The sequence below is a fragment of the Geotrypetes seraphini genome, chromosome 17 (genome assembly GCF_902459505.1).
Source record: "Geotrypetes seraphini chromosome 17, aGeoSer1.1, whole genome shotgun sequence".
Lineage (NCBI taxonomy): Eukaryota > Metazoa > Chordata > Amphibia > Gymnophiona > Dermophiidae > Geotrypetes > Geotrypetes seraphini.
The window spans coordinates 20,640,139-20,657,671 of NC_047100.1; the positions used below are offsets into that span (position 1 = coordinate 20,640,139).

The following is a 17,533-nucleotide window of genomic DNA, read 5'->3' on the forward strand; positions in this document are numbered from 1 at the left end:
CATAGCACGACTCACACTGGCTCCCAATACAAGCCAGAGTACACTTCAAATTTCATTGCCTACTATTCAAAGCTATAAACGGAAACAACCCTACCTATTGGAACAATCAACTAATTCATTCCACCTCAAACAGACATAAAAGAACCCACACAATATTTGCACACCCACCAACCAAAAATGTAAAACGAAGAAAAATGTATGACTACCTACTGGTCACCAGAGCAGCGAAACTGGACCTACAACTCACCAACCTGCTGACTTTGACCACAGACTAGAAAACCTTAAAAAATAAAAAAAAACCAACAAAAACACTACTGTTCAAAAAATACATAAAACCAATATAACACAACCAATAATGTTCTAAATCCCACCCACATTACCAACTACCCCTTAGCAATTTAGATAATGTTCAATCTATTCCTAAATACTTCTTCATATCTCTTCAATATGTACTTCTTAAGATCATAGCAATTCTTATGTAATCCGCCTTGAACCGCAAGGTAAAGGTGGAATAGAAATCACTAATGTAACGTAATATAAGATAACTTTAGAAAAGCTACCTTTTTGCCTAGTCATCAGCATCAGTAAGTAATTTGTTTGTGTTATCTCCATTTGCAGGAAGTACAGCGCTGTACAGCCGATATGAACATCACGGCAGAACATTCCAATCATCCAGATAACAAGCACAAAAACAGATACATCAACATTGTAGCCTGTATGTAAACATGTTATATACTATCTCTGAAACTCCATTTTCAAAGTATTGTATCAGTGTATAGGTAGCAAAGCCAAATCTCTATGAATGTTTTTAAGTAGAGCAAACCCCCCCCCCCCCAAAAAAAAAAAAATAAAAACCCAAAGGGAAGATATCCTGCTGCACAAATGAGTGGCACCATTTTTTTTAAAAAGTTTAAAGATGGCACACAAAAAAGTAAGCTCTTGGAACATTGCTTGGAAATATTTTACTGCATGTGGACTTTTCTAGATGATATATCAGGTCATCATAAAAATAACTGATTGACATTTTTATTCATTTATGGCACCCTATAAAGAGTTTCTTCCAAATGCAAGGGAAGAGTTTGTATGTGTGTGTGTATGTATATATATATACATATATATACTGTATACATACACACTATATGGTACTATAAAGACAATAAAAGGGGAAAAAAGAAACATTTTTATAATAAAAAGGTTTCTTCCATCTTTTTTAGCATCCCATAGATCAGGAATTATCCATGTTCTCTTAGATTTCCTCACCTGGCTGAATGATTATTGCAGTCATCTGAGTCTTGTCATACCTTGCCATGTGTTGGTATGTGCGACACTGTTTTGTGTGCCAGTTTCTAGCTTTGCTGCATGTGAGATGTGTTTTTATACACATTTTTTTTGTGATTTGATACTCATATGGTAAACGAGACATAATATAAACACAAGGACTCCTGAAGAAGGCACAAGCTGCCAAAACACAGACCATATTGGGTCCTGTATATACCTTTTGGCGTCTGGACTTTGCTGCCTATATATATTTTTATACTCAATAACCCCCCCCCCCACACACACACACACACACACCTTTTTTTTTTTTTTTTTTTTTTTTTTAACTTAGGCCCTCTTTTACAAAGTCACGCTAAGTGTTTTAGCATGGATTTAGCACGCAATAAATCAACGTGTGCGCTAACAGATCCATAGGATAACATGCACGCGTTAGCATTTAGTGCATGTTTAGTGCACGCTAAAAAGCTTAGTGCAACTTTGTAAAAGAGGGGGTAGGTGTGGTAGAGGTTTCTACTGTGGCCCGTAGAGCTAAATGCTCCAACACTGATCCGAAGAGCGTTGGAGCATTTAGTTAGTGCTCTGGATCACAGTAGAAACCTCTACCACGGCTTAGTAAAACAGGACCTAAATAATTTATTTTGGACTCCTGGTTTCATCTGGATACATTTTGGTTTTTTCCACTGTTGTGCCTTTGGATTTCAGACATTTCAGCCATCATACTGTGGCTTTCTTGACCATGATGACCGAAATGTCAGTTCTACCTACCCAGACAACTGTAGCAGTCAGGAATTATCTACTCTTTGCTGCACAAACAGTTCTCTGAGAGATCTGATAGGTTAGAAAGCAGCCATTAGACTTCAAATGATGTCACACAAAATTGGGTAAATAACAATTCACACATATTGGGGGGGAGGAATTCCATTTATGTAGCCTAAAAAATAAGTGCCAAAAAAATCCATACTTAGCACTGTTCTACAAACAGAGTCTGGAGTTTGACGTGGTTTATAGAATATGCACACAACTTAAATTTAGGCAGTTTCGGCAGCCATTTTCACCATGGAGAGAACATGGGCAGGAGCGAGTGGGAATCACACCTGCCCCAAAGCGCTGCTATACCACAGGGGAACCACAGCAGGGTCCAGGAGGGGGGTTAATCATGTTCAGAAGGAGGGAAGGAAGGGAACACTGCTGGTTTGGGGGGGGGGGAGGTGGGGAAGTCTGTTACTGGTTCATGGGGGGGCGCTGATGGCTGGAGAACTCTGCCAGTGGGGGGGATGAGGGCCAGATAAGGAAGAGGGGGGACACCACTGGGAGAGAGGGTGTTAGGAATGCCTGACATCATAGGGAATTTATAAACAGGCCTAATGTAAGGGGAGGAATGGAGGTATAAAAGCCCTTGGTTTATATTTGAGTTGCCTTGCTTGCCCCCTTTTTAAGGGAAAATGGTATCTCGATTTATTTTTGGATGGGTTTGTATTTAGGTATATACAGTAGCTGAACACCTATGTGTTTCAGTGGCAGCAAAGAGACTAAGCGCTATCATGTAAGGCCTTGGGTTCTGCTTCCCCAACTCAGGCATAGGTGGCATTTCTGGACGTGGTGGTAGAAGATAGGCACAAAAAAACTGGGCACTACACTAGTAGTGTGTAACGGCAGGGTTGTACGCCAAATCTGGTCTAGGATACTAGCGTAACTCTGCAGTTAACTTTAGGCACAACTACGTACGCCATGTCTATAGCTGGCATAAATGGCAGCAGCTAAATGCAACTATTCTGTATAGCATGCACAAGCCTATGCCCCTCCCACATGATCACCCCCGCTGGTTACAGAATAATGCCAAACATTGGTAGTTAATCACCAGTTATTTGCTAGATCAGTTTGTCAATTAGTTATGCACATAACTGGCCCTGTCCTATAACTTTGCACGTAAGTTTAAGTGTCATTTATAAATTTGGGAGATCATGCCTAAATGCAAATGCAGGAGGCATGGGTGGGGCTATTAATTACATATGTACCCTACAGAATTCCTACAAGTTAGCTGGATACTTGCCACATTTAGGCATCAACAGTTATACCAGGTGGATGGTATAGCGTGCTAATGCTGAATTATGCTAATATTTTATGGTAGTGGAGGCTTTCGTTCCATGGCAATAGGGTGCCCACTTAGGCCCTCTTTTACAAAGGCACGCTAAGTATCTTAGCGCGGATTTAGCACATGCTAAAATGTGCGCTAACCACTAACATGTCCATAGGATAAAATGCACACGTTAGCATTTAGCGCGCGCTAAAAAGCTTAGCGCACCTTTGTAAAAGAGGGGGGTTAATAAATTGGCCCCATTGACTTTATTCATGCTATGAAGAGTAGAAAAACTGTTTTGCATAGCTATTATCCTGATCTCATCATGCCGTATTTTTTTTTCCTTCTATAATCCGTAGATGATCACAGTAGAGTGAAACTTCGGGCATTACCAGGAAAGGATTCAAAGCACAGTGACTACATTAATGCAAATTATGTTGATGTATGTATGTCTATCTCCCCCCCCCCCCTTCCTTCTTAACCTTTTACATGATAAGGATAATAACGGAACACAAGCCAATCTGCTAGGACATATTTATTGACTGATTTAAGATTTATTAGGAAATTTTCATACAAACAAAGAACAAGATTATCACCTCTTTGAAGGAATTTAACTAAGGTGGTGTGCAGTATGAATAAGCCAAACATAGGCAATAAACCTATTCAAATAACAATACACATGTATCCATGAGCTCCTTCTGCTGTCTGGATGTTGCTTATATATCTGCAGTCAAAACCTTCACTTGCAACTTATCTTTCGCCATGGGGTTCAAGCAAAATTACTTTACATTCAAGGTATAGGAGATTTTGTTAACCCTTTAATTGGCAAATGGTGAAATGGTTGCTTTACGTAACTTGATGTTGAACGAGAGCAACAGTGCCATAGAAGACACATATTGCTTCTAAGCAACAATGCCAAATAATGGGTTAATTATGATTACAGTGGAATACTTTGGTATGATGGAGAAAATATTAAATCCAATGTGTTCAGTTTGAGAACTCAGATTTTTTTATGCTATACATGGAATTTTCTGCTTTGTTCTCTGAATTCTTTCTAGATTGTATCACCTCTTTATGAAACCGAGACAAGAGTTTTCCCACCATGAGCTTTTGAGACTTTGTAGGCCACTTCTCAGGCTGGCCATGTGTGCTCAAAAGTTTCATATACAGTATTATCTTTCGGTAATGCTTATGTTGCTTTAAATGTCTTTTTCAGGACCAATACAGCTTAAGCCTGCTTATAAATTTGTACCTGATAAATTACCCATATGCCCCTTTAGTTTATGAATGTTTTCCATGAAATTGTTTAATTTTTTTATTTCTATTATTTTGCCTTTCAAGGGTTATAACAAAGCAAAGGCCTATATTGCCACCCAAGGACCTTTAAAATCTACATTTGAAGACTTTTGGAGAATGATCTGGGAGCAAAATACCGGAGTCATTATCATGATCACAAACCTTGTGGAAAAAGGAAGAGTAAGTGTCTTTCAGAGTTTCTACTGTAGTGGGGTATGTGAACCCACAGTACTCAAAGACAATGTGTATTTTCCCTTTTCAAACATAGAAACATGATGACAGATAAAGGTCAAATGTCCCATCTAGTCTGCCCATCCACAGTAGCTATTATCTCTCTCTCTCTCTGTCTCTGAGAGATCCCATGTGCCTATCCCAGGCCCTCTTGAAATCAGACACAGTCTCAGTTTCCACCACCTCTTCCAGGAGTCTGTTCCACACATCTACCACTCTTTCCATAAAAAAGTATTTCCTCAGATTACTCCAGAACCTATCACCTCTTAGCTTCATCCTATGCCCTCTCACTGCAGAGTTTCCTTTCAAATGAAGGGTATAGATAGAGGGTTACAATACAGGTCCTGGACCTGATGGGCCGCCGATGAGCAAACTGCTGGGCATGATGGACCTCTGGTCTGACCCAGCAGAGGCACGGCTTATGTTCTTGTGACTCGACTCATGCGTATTTACATCATGTAGGTATTTAAACGCCTCTATCATATCTCCCCTCTCCCGCCTTTCCTCCAGAGTATACAGATTGAGATCTTTAAGTGTCCCCATATGCCTTATCATGAAGATCACACATCATTTTAGTAGCCTTCCTCTGGACTGACTCCATCTTTTTTATTTCTTTTTGAAGGTGCAGCCTCCAGAATTGTACACAATATTCTAAATGAGGTCTCACCAGAGTCTTAAACAGAGGCATCAATACCTTCTTTTTCCTATTGGCCATACCTCTCCCTATGCAACCTAGCATCCTTCTAGCTTTCGTCATCACTTTTTCAACCAGTTTTGCCACCTTAAGATCATCACATACAATCACACTCAAGTTCCGCTCTTCGTCATGCACATAAGTTCTTCACCCCCTAAACTGTGCCATTCCCTCTGGATTTTGCAGCCCAAATGCATGACCTTACATTTCTTAGCGCTCAATTTTAGCTGCCAAATCTCAGACCATTCTTCAAGCTTCGCCACATCTTTCTTTGTTGTTCACACCATCCAGTGTGTTTACTCTATTGCAGATTTTGGTATCATCTGCAAAGAGGCAAATCTTGCCCGACAACCATTTAGCAATATCATAAGAACATAAGCAGTGCCTCCGCTGGGTCAGACCTGAGGTTCTTCGTGCTCAGAAGTCCACTCACGCAGCGGCCCAACAGGTCCAGAACCTGTGCAGTAATCCTCTATCTATACCCCTCTATCCCCTTTTCCAACAGAAAATTGTCAAATCCTTTCTTGAACCCCCAATAACGTACTCTGTCCTATCACACCCTCTGGAAGCACATTCCAGGTGTCCACCATACGTTGGGTGAGGAAAATCTTCCTAGCATTTGTTTTGAATCTGTCCCCTTTCAACTTTTCCGAATGCCCTCTTGTTATTTTATTTGTTGAAAGTTTGAAGAATCTGTCCCTCTCCACTTTCTCTATGCCCTTCATGATCTTGTAAGTCTTTATCATATCTCCTCTAAGTCTCCTCTTCTCCAGGGAATAAAGTCCCAGTTTCTCCAACAAGCCCAAAAACAGAACCTTGAGGCACACCACTGGTAACATCCCTTTCCTCAGAGCGATCTCCTTTGATCACTACCCTCTGTCGCCTTCCACTCAACAGTTCTTCACCCATCCCGTCACTTTAGGACCCATCCTAAGGGCACTCAGTTTATTTATTAGACGTGGTAAATCATGCATCAATGCCATTTTTGGAAGGGTGTAACTTGGCAGGGCATAGAGAGCGTTTGGCACTGAATGCACTGCACTTAACACATGCTAACTAGCTCACAGATATTGCTGGATTACTTATTCCTTCCTAAATAGGAGGTATTAAGTTCTTCCGTAAGCTAAGTATCATCAAGCCCAGTAGCCTATTCTCACAGTGGTCAATCCAGGTCACTAGTACCTGACCAAAACCCAAGGAGTGTGACAAGAGAGAGAGGGAAGATAATCTAATAAACAATACAATAAAGTAATGAGTTTCAATGAAATTTTTAACTGATAATAGCCATTGTAGCATCTAATGAATCATATATTAGATAAATGAATTCATAATGTATGTTCAACATTAATATATCTACTTTAGAACCAATGTTAATTAAGTTCCTTATTGAGTATATAAAAGCAGTGGTAGGCATATCATAGAATTATACAGACGTCAGTTTTTGGGAACTCTTAAGATATATACCATTCCAGGTTCCTGTCTTGCATATCGTTATAATCATCTATATCTACCACCCCCTACCATACCAATTGATTATTTTATTTAAATTTTATTAGCTGTTATTGTCACTAAATTCTATTGCTATATACTTTATAAAGAATTGATTAAAATAGTTAATTTATTTTCAAGTACTTAATCTTATTAATTCATTTTAATATCCTAAATTTATATACTATTGGAATTTGATAATTAGAGAATAGGAAAGAATGTGAAGAGCATAAAGTGCATGTGCTAAGAAAACTTAAAAAAAATAATTGAATTAATTAATTAGTTATTTTGTTTAGATTTTTGAACTATTATTGTCGCTAAGCTTTGTTGCTATATACTGTATGAAAGATGAAATAATCAATTTATTTTCGAATGCGTCAACTTATTAGTTCATTTTAATGTCCTAAATTCATAGTTATTGAATTATAAATATAATAATTTAATAAACATAAAGAAACATGTAGAAAGCTTAAAGTGCATGTGTCTAAAATATCTTTAAAATATAAATAGATCATATTCAAAGTGTTGCCTCTTTGAATACGATCTATTTATATTTTAAAGATATTTTAGACACATGCACTTTAAGCTTTCTACATGTTTCTTTATGTTTATTAAATTATTATATTTATAATTCAATAACTGAATTTAGGACACTAAAATGAACTAATAAGTTGAAGCATTCGAAAATAAATTGATTATTTCATCTTTCATAGAGTATATAGCAACAAAGATTAGTGACAATAATAGGTTCAAAAATCTAAACAAAATAACTAATTAATTAAATTATTTTTTTAAGTTTCCCTAGGCACATGTACTTTATGCTCTTCACATGCTTTTCTATTGTCTATCTAATTATCAAATTCCAATAGAATATAAATTTAGGATATTAAAATGAATTAATAAGATTAAGTACTTGAAAATAAATTGACTATTTTAATCAATTCTTTATAAATTATATAGCAATAGAACTTAATGACAATAACAGCTAATAAAATTTAAATAAAATAATTAATTGGTATGGTAGGGGGTGGTGGACATAGATGATTATAACGATATACAAGACAGGACAATGAACACTCCACTGAAGAACACTGATTTAAAACCAACTTGTATATTTCATTAAAGTTCACAAGCAGAAGCTGTGGAGCCGACAGAGCACTGTGTTTCGGCGTTTGAGGAACGCCTACATCAGGGGTCACTGTGGCGTATATGTTCACAGATGACAGTTCTGGGATAAAACAAAGCTCGGTCCAACTAACATGCCAGAGTAACCAAAACACTGAAAAGCTATGGAAGCATTTTTTTTTTTAATGAATTTTGGGTTTGAAAAAAAGATAATTATATAGATCAACATCAAGGCATAATAGAATACAGAGTCATCCATATAGAAATAATAACCATGCTTACATACCACAGAGGACCAATATATCAAACCGAGGACTAGAGAATGACATGGTGGTTGTTACCCGCGGCTAGCCGCGGGTAATCCGCCAAAAAGGTGACCAAAAAAAAAGGTCACCGCGAGATCAGGGACAAGGCCATTCACCACCCCGTGGAGCGGTGAATGGTTAGCACGTGCGGTGAACGAGCGTTCGATCCGGCAGCTCCCTCTCTCCCGCTGGCCATGGATCTCCCTCCTTTTCCCTTACCTTTTCTTGTTGAAACTGGCGATTTCTATAAGGCTATGAGCTGTATTACAGCTGTATTGGAGCTTTGAAGTTGCGTCGCGTTACCTGTTGGAAAAATCTCCTCTGACGCAACTTCCTGTTTCCGACTTTTCTAGCAGGCAACCAGACGAGACTTCAAGGCTTCGGCTGTAATACAGCGCATAGCCTTATACAAATTGCCAGATTTGCCACAAGAGAAGGTAAGAGGGAGGGAGAGAGAGAGAAAGATGCACGGCTGGCCGGCGGGAGGGAGCTGCTGGACCGCGTGAAGGGTGCTGGGGGTGGGGGGTTGGAGAGGAGAAGACACTGAAGACGGTGACAGGGCGGTGAAGGGGACGGCAGAGATGGGGTCAGGGCGGTAAAGGGGATGGGGCGGTGAAGAGGATGGTGGTCCGGGGACGGGGCAGTGACGAGGACAGAAATTTTCCCCGTGTCATTCTCTACCAAGGACGTAGACAAATTTGAAGCTGTTCAAGAGAGCAGTATGCTTCTCCCCTTACTAGCCCCCATCCTACGAATACATCTATTGTTTCTAGTCCTCCAAATGACAGACCAATTGACAATGACCATAACCATTTTTTAGATCTACTTTAGAATGTAACCAACCCAACGACACGTCCACGCTCGATACAGAGGGGCATGTATGGTCACAGAGGCATCTAAAGAGGAACTCGGAGGGGGATAGATACATACAGAGGCCCTTACAGGGGCAGGAGATGCCCCACATACAATCAGAAGAATTAGTGAATGACATTCCAGTCATCAACCTTTCCTCCTTTGAACTGTCAGATATAAAACTCAATGTGCTCCAGAAAGGTCTGTCATTCGTTCCCACTACTCATTATGACTCATATCAAACTAGGGTTGACCTTTTTAAATTCAAACGGAAATTACATATTCATCAAAATCAATTCCACCGGACCAATGTGACCCTACTATTATTACTTTCTATGAATGCGTTCTCAGGGACATAGAAAAAATGGAGAGGAAGAAGAAATATATTAAATACCAACAGAATCTTAGTCCACTTGAAGTAAAAGCAGTTAATGATCTTAGAATAAACCAAAGTATAGTGATCAAGCCCGCAGATAAAGGTGGAGGTATCATCGTTATGGACGGGGATAAATATATACAAGAGATTCTTAGACAGATTAATGATGTAACTTTCTATATGTCTTTAGATCGGGACCCCATGCCAGGCTTATTAGAAGAGATTAAAAAATTAGTGGACACCACTTTCCATGCAGGTTATATCACATTAAAAGAAAAACTTTTTCTCTTAAATGAAAATCCAGTAATTCCCACCATATACATTTTACCTAAGATTCATAAATCAATCACAAACCCACCAGGAAGACCCATCATTTTGGCCAATGGATCCATTTTAGAACCCTTATCAGATTTCACTGACTTCTTCTTACGCCCATATGTCCTACTTATACCCTCCTATGTACATGACTCAGCGCATATTATCAATATTCTGGATGAGTTTGATGGAGATTTAGATGACTTGATTTTGGTAACTTTGGACATCGAATCACTTTATACCAACATCCCACAAATGGAGGCTATACGAGTCATTGAGAACACGCTGCGAGATAGGAATGCATATGATAGGATACCAAATAGATTCATCATCACAATTGCCACTTTGGCACTCACAAAAAATTATTTTTGTTTCCAAGACAAGTTCTTTTTACAGATTAAGGGAACGCCATGGGAGCTTCTATGGCCCCAGACATTGCTAATTTGTATGTATCCGAATTTGAAAAGAAATTCTTAAGCACACATTAATATCAAGAAGAAATTAGGTAATATAAACGTTATATAGAATGATGTATTTATTTTATGGAAAGGCAGTATTACCAAGCTATATTATTTTCTTGATTGGTTGAATTCCTGTGATAGGAATCTTAAGTTCAAAATGGATCATAATGATAATCATATCACATTTTTAGATATCATGATCTCCAAGGATCAATACAGCTTTCAAAATACTATTTATAAAAAACCTACGGATAAGAACAATTATTTGCACCACACTAGCTTCCATCAAAAATCTCTTAAGAATAATAATAATAATTTATTTCTTATATACCGCTATACCGTGAAGTTCGCAGCGGTTTACAATAAAGATACATTTGATAGTACATGGGATAGAAACGGTTTACAATAAAGATATGTTTAGTCATTATATGGGATGCAAGTGGCTTACATTAAAGATTCATTTTGTCAGTACATGGGATACAAGTGGGTTACAGTAAAGATATATTTTGTCAGTACATGGGATGCAAGTGGGTTACAATAAAGATACATTATGTCAGTACATGAGATTCAAGGTGGAAAGTATAATTAGTTTCGGGCCTTGGAATTACGATTGAAGAGATTATGTTCGACACCTAAGGAATTTGAAAGGCAGGCTCCCTCCATGGCCCATAGATTTGCCATTAGAGGATATCCTTTGGAAGACATTTTTAGTGGATACACTCGGTCTAAACTATTACATAGAGAAGATCTTCGTAATACCGGAAAAGAGACCGTAAATCACCAGACTTTACTTGTGTCTTAAGACATTCACGTCTTTCCGGTGATGTAAAGCGTATCATCATGAACAACTGGCGGATTTTAGAATTGCATAAATGTTTTAGAAATACAAAACCAACTATAGCACTGACCAGGAATTCCAATTTCAGAGATAAATTAGTACCGTCTGCCCTTCCTCATAATACTAGTACTCAAGGCAACCATACTGGACATCAAACCTTGCTCTAGCTGTTCAGTCTGTAGACATACCATTAGCCTACAACTTTTGTACATCCAAAGACTGGCATGAGATACAAGCTCAATTTCAACAGTGACTGTAATATAGAACACGTTCTATACATCATAGTTTGTCCCTGCAAACTTCTTTATGTCGGGAAAACAAAGAAGAAAATCAAAACCAGGATTATAGAACATAGAAGCTGCATCCTTAGAGAAGTTAAAACAGCTCCATTAGTGGTACATTTGAAAGAATTTTGCCACACTATTAATGATCTCCATTTTTTTTCGTTTTTAAGACTTTTAAACTTAGATGGAGAGGTGGAGTTATAGACCATATTTTATTACAAGCGGACAGAGGGGCATATTTGAAATGAATACCATCACCCCGCAGAACTTAATCTTGACATTGATTAAACTAAACTAAACCTTAGGTTTGTATACCACGCCATCTCCACAAGCGTAGAGCTCGGCACGGTTTACAGGGTTAGGTTGAAAAGGAGCTACAATGGTTCTCCATGCTTGGATGTTGCTCCTCTCTTTATCTTTTAGATATAGGGATCCTTTTATCAAGCTGCAGTAGGGGTTTAACGCGCATAATAACACACGTTAAAACCGCCTGCAGTGCTACCCGCTAACGCCTGCATTGAGCAGGCGTTAGTGTTTTAGCCGGCCGCAGGGGTCAGCACGTGATGAAATGTCCGACGCGCTAAGCCTGCTAGCGCGGCTTGATAAGAGGACCCCATAGTCTTTAAGTTTACATGCATCGTGTTATTGTTATTAATAAAATTTTTCAATTTAATATTTTATATATTTATTAAAATGCAGGCATAGTTATTATTTTATCATTTTATATATGTATTCAATGATGGGTATATTATTTTGTATCAATGTCTTATTTTTATATATTTCATAATATGTATTTGTTTTTATGTATGAAGTGTCATTTTTTTCATTATCTCATTTTTTCATCTTTTTATCATCTCATTATTATGTAATCCATCATGTGTATACTTTTTTCATCATCTCATCATGCATTTCATTATGTGTATACTGTTTTTATTAATGTCTGACTCATCATTATAGAATATTTTTATTGATACAATTTGTACAATATGTACTTTTATCAAGTTTGCTTTGATATATCCATACATAAACTATATATATATATATGATTTCTATATAGTGTTCATCACTTTACAACTTTTTATATATGTACATTGTATGTTTTAGGATATGTTGTGCAGTTATTTTTGCACCGATAGATTAAGCTTTGTGACACCTGATGAAGTTTTTTGACATCGATAGATTTATCTATATATTTGTGTATCATGATGTTTTTTTGACACTATGATTCAAGTTTACATTGTTTTATATCAATTGTCCATCTTTGTCATGCATTTCTATTGACTAAGTAATTTATACCACTTTAAATTATTCATATTCATGTTTCTTTGTGTTTCCTCTCTTCCCATTCAAAACTATTCTCCAAACTCATGTCTGCCATATACTCATGTCTCATTTGGCTATGCATGCCATCAGCTGCTCTCTTAAGTTTGTTTTAAAGTAGTTCTTTATCTTCTGATATGTTTTGTCACAGACCATTGACTGATAATTCCCTTTTTAAAGTTGCTCTTATTATATTTTATTATTCTTATACTGTTTTATTGTTTCAACGTTATATAGTTTTTGTTTAATTTTGCACTTCTTATCTTCATATTTCAGCCTCTCACACACATTTTTTAGTTTTTAGGTTGGTATGCCTTTACTGAAGGAGAGGTGAGGAGAAGGAGCAGAAGCATCAGCGAGGTGCAGGCGCCGTCTGACTGACTACAGGACGTGCCTCTCACCATGTATACAGTCAGTTGGCGCCTCTCCTCGCCGGCTTCTCGCAGCACACATGGAATCTGCCTTGACACACAGTTTGCGATTCACTGATTTAGACAGTACCTTATATTTTGACCCCTCCACAATGGGTACTATTATATGTTTACTGTCTATTGGGAAATGTACAACTCCAAAAACCTCTCTTTATTGTGTCTTAAAGCAATACTTTTTGTGCCCATGTGTTTTGCAAATAGCCTGCAGTGCAAATAATGAAAAATAAAGAGCCATTGTTAAGCTTGTAGCTTGAGTAAAAGAGGACAAATAAGTCGATGGACTATTCTGTTCCCTAATAATCGGTTTGCTGTGGCAACTTTTGTCGTCTTTACAGAGGAAATGCGATCAGTACTGGCCCACAGAGAACAGTGAAGAATATGGAAATGTCATTGTCACATTGAAGAGCACAAAAGTGCATGCATGCTATACTGTTCGCCGTTTCACAGTTAGGAACACCAAAACGAAAAAGGTACGAGATAAACCTTTGCTTTTAAATGAAGGCACTGTCATTTAGGAAAACGTTTAGGACTTTGTGATTATTGTACTATATGATTCAATATAACACTCTGACCTGAAGTAAACCATAACTGTGAATAAGTCGCAAGTCTCTTTCATTTGTAAGGAAGTTCAGAATGAGAGGGCATAGGATGAAGGTACGAGGTGATAGGCTGAGGAGTAATCTAAGGAAATACTTTTTTACAAAAAGGGTGGTAGATGCTTGGAATAGTCTTCTGTTAGAGGTATTAGAAACAAAGACTGCTTGAGTTCAAGAAAGCATGGGGCAGGCATGTGGGATGTCTTAAGTAAAGGAGGAGATAATGGATGCTGTGGATGGGCCATGTGGCCTTTATCTGTTGACAAGTTTCTAAGACTTCAAGATATGGTGTAGATTTGAAAATAGGGCATTGAAAAGAAAAAATAAATTCAGTGAAAGACGATTAAAGAATGGTAAAATGAGAAATACGCCAGTAGTGCTAAACTCAACATAGGAAAGGAATTTGTTTAATACTGGGGTCGCTCAAGCACCTGCAAAGCTGACACCTATGGCCGATGTGGATGTCTTATAAAAGCAATATCAATGGGAAAGAGCAAGGATGGAAGGATTCAAAACATATACACTTCTCCCTCCGAATGCATGGTTTCAGCATCCGCATGTTCGATTATTCGCAAATTTTTTTTTTATGGGGGGGGGGGCCGAATTTAATTTTTTGATCTATTTTTAAGGCTTACCTGGTGGTCTAGTGGGTTTTCGGGGCAGGAGCGATCTTCCTACCCTCCTGCCCCGTGCAGATCACTCATAGGAAGTGGCTGCAGGGAGTTCCCATTGTAGTCTCGCGAGACTACGGGAGCTCATGCAGCCATTTCCTACTGGGTCATGGGGCTCATCAGGTGATGAGCAGAGGACCGGCGGGGAACTGTGCCTGGTGGGTCAGGTGACCCGGATAAAAGGGGCATGAGGGACATGCTACTCCTCTGACCCTTGCTATGGTGGCGGGGTCGAGGGCAGTGAAACTATGTATTTTTGGTAGCTTGGGAGGAGCTCTTTTGGTTATGATTTTAATTGAAGTTAAGATATGTTTTTATGTGTTATGGATTAATAAACTGAGCTGCAGCTAATTTTTACCATCATAAAGACTGTAGTTGTTTGTGGAAAAAATGGGTGGGGGAAAGTTATGATGGGGGGTGGGTGTGAGTATACAGGCGGACAGCAGGGCCTATCCAGATCCTGCTGTTGTTTCTCACTTCAGAAACAAATTCAGTGGACTGACTGAAGTGAAGCTGTAAAAAGCTATAAATTGACTCAATAAATACAGTAGTGTGATATAATTTGCATCACGTAGCAATGATGTTTGAAGATAAATGTGGCATTTAATTAAGTTTGAAGTGTGTTGTTTTATGTTATCTTCTATGATTTTACTTCTGTATATGTATAATCTGCTTTGGTCTACTCTAGGCAAGCTATAAATCCATAAACTAAATTAAGCCTACTGCATGAGATGTAAGAAAAAATATCATTCCTGATGCCTGTGAATTTAGATTACTGTCTGATTTCTTGGAACTGTTCGATAATTTAAGCATTGCAAAACTATAAATTACAGAGAATTCCAAACCGTGCCACTCATTTTACTTCTGTTTTTGTTTCATTTGTAGGGGCAGAAAGGAAATCCGAAAGGGCGTCAGAATGAAAGGACAGTAATCCAGTATCACTACACGCAGTGGCCTGATATGGGTGTGCCAGAGTATGCCCTGCCAGTACTGACCTTTGTAAGGAGGTCATCAGCAACTAGAATGCCAGATATGGGACCAGTAGTTATCCATTGCAGGTAGGGTAGAATGGTGGCAATTTTATAACTGAGTACCTAAATATAAATATGAGCACTCCAAAAATGCACGGTAGGTCCCACACCACACTTGCATTCTCCCTTCCCACCCCATACCTCTTTAAATCTTTGCCAGCATGAGCAGATTCTCTGGCCTGCTGTTCACACTGGCTTTCCCTCTGATGTCACTTCCTGGCCCCATGACCTGGAAGTGATTTCAGAGGGAGCCAGGCTAGCACAAGCAACAGGCTAGAGTAGTTGCTCAAGCTAGCAAAGATTTTAAAGAGATACTGGGGGGGAGAGAGGGCATGAGCGTGGTGTGTGGGGAGGGGTGGAGAGGTGCCAGTGACCCCCCACCTAAAAATATTTTCTAAGTAAGGCATGTAACTGATCGCTTCCAATTAGAGCGTTGAAGATGCATAGCAGAAGTCTGTTCTGCAATGGAACCTGAGTGCCCAGTTTCCATTCTAGACTACTAGAGCAACCGAACATTCCCTTTTAGAATTCACGTCTAACAATTACATCCTTTCAGTTTTAGCAGTCATAGATTTGGCTTAAGCACAAGTAACTAAAAGTGCAATTCACTGAAAGTAAGTAACAAGTGCAACTGGGAGCCCACTTGTGCTATGCCCCTGTGTATTTCGCCCTTGCAAATATGCACTATGTAAATTACGTTCTTTTATACAGAGTAGCTCTTAGGTACCCTGCTATCACTTTACACAGTTGAGCGCTAGTATTCCGGACATTTACGTGTATTAGGGACACTCAAATGCAGGTGCCTAGATTATAATTGCACCTAGTATGGACATCTGCACAGATGTATAAATACCTGATTTAAATCCCCCAATAGTATCAGCGGACCTGGAAAGGGGTGGGTTCCTCCCGGGAGCATATCATGCACATATAACAATACCTAAACAGGGAAAACTGGAGGCGGATATTGAATCTTATCGCCCGATCTCTATTATTAATGTGGACATTGAGATCCTGGACAAAATTTTGGCCAATCTGCTGGCATTATTATTACCTAAATTGTACCGGAACATGTTGGTTTCATACAACATCATCACTCTGTCCATAGATTATTAACTGCTATGCAAAGAGTGAAGGATACTGACATTAAAGAGATTTTGGTTGGCCTGGACGCAGCTAAGGCTTTCGACCAAGTAAATTGGAAATATTTTTTTCAGGTGCATACTTATATGGGCTTTGATGGTTTTATGGGATGGTCCGATTGCTATATAAAGACCCTACTACTTGCATTTTGGTAAATGGCACTCGCACATCTACATTTCCGATAGCTAGAGGTACCAGACAGGGTAGTCCATTATCATCTCTTCTCTTTCTCCTTTATTTGGACCCCTTTTTATGCACGCTTATACTCAATGATGAGTTACAAGGTCTACCCGAGGGTGTTTCGCAGTTGCGAGTTCTGGCCTTTGCGGATGATCTCTTATTGATTTTAGGAGACCCGCAGAGATCCCTTACTCCAGCGTTAGACTTACTGGATGAATGTACTCAGGCCTGGTATTAAATAAACAAAAATTGATAGTATTGCCCTTATCTCCGGAGTTCCCAAATGTCTGGCGGGGTGACTTTCTTCTTATTTGGGCCCCGGGATCTTTGACTTATTTGGGCAGCCTTATTTCTCCTGATATTTCCCAACTGTACTCTTTAAATATAGACCCCCCTTTTGATTGCCACGAAGCAAAAATTGCAAAATTGGAGGGTGCACCCGCTGTCCTTGATGGGGAAGATTGCTTTGTATAACATGGTGTTGGTGCCTCAATGGCTTTATGTATTTCAAATGCTACCTATACTGTTATCTGCAAAACATGAC

At 38.8% G+C, this 17,533-nt stretch overlaps 1 protein-coding gene across 3 annotated transcripts in view; it reads left to right on the plus strand.

Moving 5' to 3' along the window:
* Positions 1-17,533, plus strand: part of PTPRG (protein tyrosine phosphatase receptor type G) — a 720,636-nt gene that overhangs the window by 664,869 nt on the left and 38,234 nt on the right. For all 3 annotated transcript variants that reach the window (XM_033925773.1, XM_033925774.1, XM_033925772.1), the window contains 5 exons: positions 619-715; positions 3,715-3,797; positions 4,697-4,831; positions 13,707-13,841; positions 15,524-15,696. In XM_033925773.1, the coding sequence (XP_033781664.1) occupies positions 619-715; positions 3,715-3,797; positions 4,697-4,831; positions 13,707-13,841; positions 15,524-15,696 (623 nt within the window). The remainder of the gene's footprint in view (positions 1-618; positions 716-3,714; positions 3,798-4,696; positions 4,832-13,706; positions 13,842-15,523; positions 15,697-17,533) is intronic.